This window comes from Octodon degus, unplaced genomic scaffold, assembly GCF_000260255.1.
Source record: "Octodon degus isolate 3935 unplaced genomic scaffold, OctDeg1.0 scaffold00029, whole genome shotgun sequence".
Classification (NCBI taxonomy): Eukaryota; Metazoa; Chordata; class Mammalia; order Rodentia; family Octodontidae; genus Octodon; species Octodon degus.
In genome coordinates this window covers 3560196-3566720 of record NW_004524605.1, presented here as the reverse complement: position 1 = coordinate 3566720, position 6525 = coordinate 3560196, and the positions used below count along the sequence as shown (strand labels likewise).

The 6525-nt window shown below is 33.2% G+C and overlaps 1 protein-coding gene across 1 annotated transcript in view; it reads left to right on the top strand.

Annotated features, from left to right (window-relative positions):
• Positions 1 to 6525, top strand: part of Meikin (meiotic kinetochore factor) — a 179373-nt gene that overhangs the window by 158178 nt on the left and 14670 nt on the right. The window contains 2 exon segments of the mRNA XM_023713096.1: positions 505 to 605; positions 2642 to 2750. Coding sequence (XP_023568864.1) covers positions 505 to 605; positions 2642 to 2750 — 210 coding nt within the window.

Here is a 6525-nt window from a genome sequence, read left to right as displayed (position 1 = left end):
CATATATTCAACTCAAGTGTCCTTGCAAGCACAAGGATCTGAGTTCAATCCCTGGTTCTGAAAAAAAAAAAATGTGTCCTTGCTACATACATGTTTTAACAGCTTCAGAAATAATTTACAATCCCTTTCCATAAAAAAGTAAAACAATAAACTATAAATTAAATAAATGCTGAAAGCAAATTGCTAATTGCTTTTTATAGCAATTAACATAGCCAAAATACTGTTATCCAATTCAACATTCTAATTAGCTTCTCTTTCCAAATTGTTATTTCAACAAAGTATTCTCATATCGTTATTTCCTATAGAATCTCTTAAGAGTTGACTGATTGACTTCCTGACAGAAATTCTTCAGTTTCCTTCAAGTAGTTTAAAATTTAATAAGAAGATTGAAGATTTTATTAGTATTACACATGATTTAGTCTACTAACTTTAAGTGGTAGTTTCACTATTATAACAATTTGTTTCTTTCTGCTGTTTAACCTCCTATTTTATATACATTTATAGAAAACAAATTCTTGTATTCCTAATAAGAAAAGTGAAGCCCTGTTAACAAGTACTCCATCGTCAGAGGCTGCTGATTTTGTGGTAAGTATTAGCATTTGGCAGTTGTGGTATTTTTTGGCTTCCCTTTCCCGCATTCTTGTATTTTTCTCATACCAAGAGCATATCCATAGAGAATAGCATCTATATTTTTCTGCTGTACATACATTCACAAGAAGTCAGGGGCCAGGGAGACGGCTCAGTAGAATAAGCGCTTCACTGGCAAGCACATAGGGCCTGAGTTCAATCCCTGGTCCCACAAAAACAAACAAACATTCACTAGAAGTACTCTATATGCTATTCATTTAAATGGGTATGATGAAAATAGTGAAATGCCATGTAGGGTTCTTTTTTCACTATAAAATATATATAACAGAAAATTTAGACTTTTAATCATGTTTAAATGCATAGTTTCAGAATCTTTTTCATTTTACAAAACTTAAACACCACACCCATGAAACAGTACCCCTATTCCTAGTCTTTGGCAATTTCTTTTTTTTTCCTGTCTCTATAAATTTGACTATTCTAGGAAACTCATAAATAGATAAAATCATCAGTATTTGTCTTTTTCATTCATTTTTTGAGATAAAGTCTCACTGTGTTGCTCAGGCTGGCCTTGAACTCCTGTCAAATGATACTCTGATCTCAGTCTCCTGAGAAGCTAAGGCTAAAGGTGCACATCTCTTGCTTGGCAGTATTTACACTTTTACAAATAATTTAATTTAGCCTAATGTCTTCAGGTTCATCTATGGTAGCATTTGCTTTCTAAGGTTGAATAATATTCCATTGTATGTATATACCATATTTTATTTATTCATTTATTCAACTTGAGTTAATTCCACATTTGCCTGTTGTTAATAATGCTGGAGTGAACATGAATATACAAATATCCAAGTCTTTGTTTTCAGTTCCTTGGGTATATGTCCAGAAGTGGAATTTCTAGATCATATGGTGACCTCATTTTTCATTTTTTTAGGACTGTACCTATTTCTCATGGTGGCTGTATCATTTTACAATCCCACTGGTTTTACAAAATGCTTCAGTTTCTTTTTCTTTTTTATTATCTAAAGAGAATACAAGGGCCAGGGAGATGGCTTAGTAGGATAAGCGCTTGACTGGCAAACTCAAGGATCTGAGTTCAATCCCTGGTTCCGCAAAAAAAATAAATAAATAAATAAATAAATAAAGAGAATACAAAATAATAAGAAAAACATTAGAAACAATACAGAATTTCACTAAACAAAACAATAGGAATGAGATAATGGTTGCTGTATTGCATAATGTTGTCTTCAAGTTAGTTGTTCAGATTACCAGATATAAGCATGCAAAATTGGGGGAAAAAAGAAAAAGTTATAAGAAATTTAGGACAAGAAAAAAATTTAAGCATCAACTGCTCTCCTCTATAGACCAGCAAAAATCAGCAGTACAGTTATCCACGCCATCCTGCATACATACATAAATATATCTTTCTTCCTCCCTCTTTCTCCTGTCCTTTTCCTTATCCCAGTTTTTCCTTCCCGTTGAATAGATTTTTTCCCTTTCACAGTATCTATTGTATCTTTCACATTTTATTTACTCTTTCAGGTTCTTATACTAGCAAGACAGTATGATATTTGTATTTGTGGGTATGATTTATTTCACTTATGAGTATGATCTTTAGTTGCATCCATTTACCTATAAAAGCCTTGAGTTTATCTTTTTATAGCTAAATAATACTCCATTGTGTAAAAATACCATATCTTTTTTATCCATTCCTCAGTTGATGGCATTTGGATTGCTTCCAAGATTTAACTATGACAAATTGTGGTGATATAAACGTGGGTGCACAGGGCACTCCCAGCTTAATAATAAGGAGTGAGGAACTCACATTCCAGAAAAAAAATCTATGACACAAGAGCCTGGTTTATTCACTGAGTAATTCCTTTAAAAATCCAACCTCTTTGGCCAACATAGCTGAAGAGGAATGAGCAACAGGAAGATCAGAATAAAGCTAGCGGCAGGCAGATAGTAGATCACATACACACCTGAGAATGGCCAGGACAAGAAGCTTAGATTTGACTTCTACAAAGAAGGGCAACCCTGGAAAAGCTTTTAGCAGAAGAGTGGCATGCTGTGATTTATGTTAAGAACTACTTCAAAACGTCAGCAATTATGTTAATTCAGATGAAATTGTTCCTATATCAGGTTTGCAAGAAAAATCTTCAAATAAGGTAGCATTTTAAATTTTTCCTTCAATTACTGAAAGAAACAATTGTTGTTTTATTAGATACTTTATATATGAGATACCTTGTGAAATTTAGAACTCAGTTGAAGCTAACATCATTTATATGTGTGTGAATAAAAATCTCTTATTAAATACACGATTTACTAATATTTTCTCCAAGTCTATCCATTGTCTTTTTACTGTGTTGAGAGGATCTTTTTTTCTGTATTTTATGGAAGGATCTACAGGGTGTTCAGGGTCACTAGATTGGACTCATAGTGATTCTCCTGGTTACAGCCTCCCAAGTGCTGCGATTACAGGGATGCACCACCAGCTCAGTCTCAGTCGCCTGTCTCAACGCGCCTCGAGGGTGGGGCTGGCATGTCAGGCCCGGGCATTGAATCCCTGGCCCCTAATTTGCTGAGCTATTTGGCTGGCCCTTTAGAGGATCTTTTGATACCCACAATTTTTAAATTTTCATTAAGTTTAACTTTAAATTTTGTAGCCTTTACCTTGAATGTTTTGTGTTCACTTGATTCTGCTGCTTTTAGCACAACACTTCCACCTCTGACTGGTGGGAATCTCTCAGAGAGGAAATAATCTGTGTTACCCTTTCCTTAGAAAAATCTTCTAGTCTTTAGATAGAGATGGAAAAGGGGGACCATGGATATAGCTCAGCAGCACAGTGCCTGCCTCACAAGCCCAATGTCATGATTTTGATTCAAAATCAAGATTGCCTATGAGGAAAAGGGCCATCGCAAGAAATAGGAAAACAGATCTGGGTATCTGCTTTCTATTTATGTAAGTGTAGCATTCATGTAAAAGAGTGTGTGCATGCTTTAAAGAAAAAATAGATGGATTCTCTAGAAACACTACCATTTAGACAATGAAACAGGGTGTTACAAATACCTGTCCCCTAAAAATTCCAGAGCTTCACCATAATTCCATTTATCCTCTCAGTAACTATTAATTTTGAGGTCTGTGTCATTTATCCCTTCATGTTTCCCTCAAAACTAATACCTTTATTAAGCATTTCATTTCAGGGACATGATATTGTAATCTTGTTTGTTTAGGTTCTCTTTAGTAGTTTTAAATATAGTTTCATCATTTTAACTACAATGATCTTATAATTTTTGTTAGATGGCTTCCTAGAAAAGTTATATTATTTTATGGTATTGTATTCTTTTTTTTTTTTTTTTGCGGAACCGGGGATTGAACTCAGGCGCCTGAACTTGCCAGGCAAGCGCTTATTCTACTGACCTATTTACCCGGTCCCTGTATTTTTTTATAAATTGTATATTTTAACTTTTTGTTGTTGTAGAGGTATAATTAATTTGTATATATTTGTATATAGACAGCAATGCTGCTAAATCTCATTACCACTAATACTGATTTTTAAATTCTTTTGGACTTTCTGTGTAGACAGTCATCATATCATCCGTGAAAAATGGCAACTTTGTTTCTTCTATGTAAATTGTGCCTTCTTGTCCTGCCTTAGACATCCAATGCAAGATATCTCTCCTTGGGATCTTAAGTGAAATTGTTTACAGATTATTAAATGCTTTTCTTTTTTTTTAAGATTTACATTTTTTTAATTATAATTCTTTTTTTAAATATTTATTTATGTGTGTGTGCGTGTATGTGGCCAGCTCAGCCCACCAGGGGGCGGGACTGGCTGGCATGTGGTGCTGGAGGATTGAACCGCGGTCCCTGTGCTTTGCTAAGCTTGTTCTAAGTAGGTGCTTTAGACCACTGAGCCATCTCACCAGCCCCTTAAATGCTTTTCTGAATCTATCAAGATTATATTTTTTTTCCTTCTTTGAACTGTTAATATAGTGAAATAAATTAGCTGGCCCTTACTGAAATAAGTTTGCATTTGAGGATAAACTTGGTAATGGTATAATTTTTTGTGTACATTTGACTGAGTTATTATCTAGCTCAAGATTTTTCTGTCAGTATTTCTAAATGATTATTTCCAGTGCATTTTCTGTCTAATTTTAGGATTAGGGATATTGGCCTCATAAAAAAATGAAGTTAGATATGTTTTTTTATTTCTATTCTTGAAAAGTTCATGTGAGATTATAATTATTTATTACCTGAAAATTTGTTAAAACTTGTCCATCTAGGCCTACTATTTTCTTTGTGAGAGGATTTATAAGCACAAGTCTAATTTCTTTGTACCATGTTGTGAAATCTTTTAGTTTTAGAAACTTTGTAGTCCTATGAATTGGTACATTTTGTATGAAGTATTCAAGTTAATATAATGAAAGTTGTTTATGGTCTTCTACTTTAGTCCTAGTTGTAACTGTACCCATGACCTCTTTTTTATTCTTAATAGTCCTTCTATGTCTTGCAATTAGTCTTGCCAAAGATTTATTTTCTTATTTGTCAAAGAACCTACCTATGACTGTTAATCCCTTGTACTGCTTTTTTACTTTAATGTATTTTACTGATTCCTGCTTTTATATTTATTGAGTTTTTAATTTCTTTGGGCTTATGTTATGTACTTCATAGTACTAGTTCAGCTTTGATATGTGATAATTGCAATATTAAGTGTTTTTAATGCCAGTATTATTTCTTTTTTGATCTAGAATTTTCTTAGAAACACAGAATTTTAAAAATTTCCAAGTGTATGTGAGCTTTTGTATTTATTGTTCACTTATAATTTAAATAAGCTTCTTACTTTAGGATTAAAGGATTCTTTAAAATTTGTTCACCCGTGTGTTACCATCTAAAACATGATTGATTGTTGAATGTTACATGTGTTTGAAATGTTTATTCTGTAACTGTTAATACATGAAGTTTCTATGTCAATTAACTTATTAAATCTGTTTTTATATCCTTCTTGACAAATGATCTCTTTAAGCTATTCATAATATTCATAATAGTAATATGTTGAAATTAGCCAATATTATGATGACAGGTCTATTAGTTTCTTCTTGTGGGCCTACAGATTTTTCCCTTATGCATTTTGAAACTATTTTATTTGCTCTTAATATTTTTTAAATTGCATTTTTCTGGGGAATTATACTTGTTACCATTGTTTAGCAAGCTTCTTTGTTCCTCATTATATTTTTGTCTACAATGCTATTGTGCTTAATATAAATGTAGTTGCTCTAGTATTCATTATGTAAAGTGAGTATATCTTATTCTATCCTTTTATTTTCAACCATCTCAAATTCTGTTCTTTTGGATGAGCTTCTTATAAATAGTCATATTTATCAGTCCAGCATTTTTTTTTTTTTTTTTTTTTTTTTTTTTTTTTTTTTTGAGACAGAGTCAGTTCAGTCTGGCCTTGAGCTCACTTTGTAACACAGGCTGATCTTGAACTCACAATGATCCTCTTACCTCAGCCTCCAGCATGCTGGGATTACAGGAGTGTGCCACCATGCCCAGCCCTCAGTCCAGTTTTAACAATCTTTTAACAGTTGTGTCTACTTTTTCTTACCCGATTTTTGTATGGTTTCTTTCCTGCTTAATTTTTTGATGCACTAAAAAATTTTAATGATTTTAGTGCACTTCTCCCCTTCCCTGAGTTTGCAATTTATAGACTCTTTTGTTTTTATCATGACTAAATTTAAAAATTTACCAGGTATATATAAGTTAATAAAATCTAAAAATTAAGCAGTGACTCACTCTGTTACTGAAAAGTACAAGAACTTTAGAGTAATTTAAAGTCCAATCATTGGGGCTGGCGAGATGGCTCAGTGGTCTAAAGCACCTACTTGGAACAAGCTTGGCAAAGCACAGGGACCACGGTTCAATCCCCCAGCACCACATGC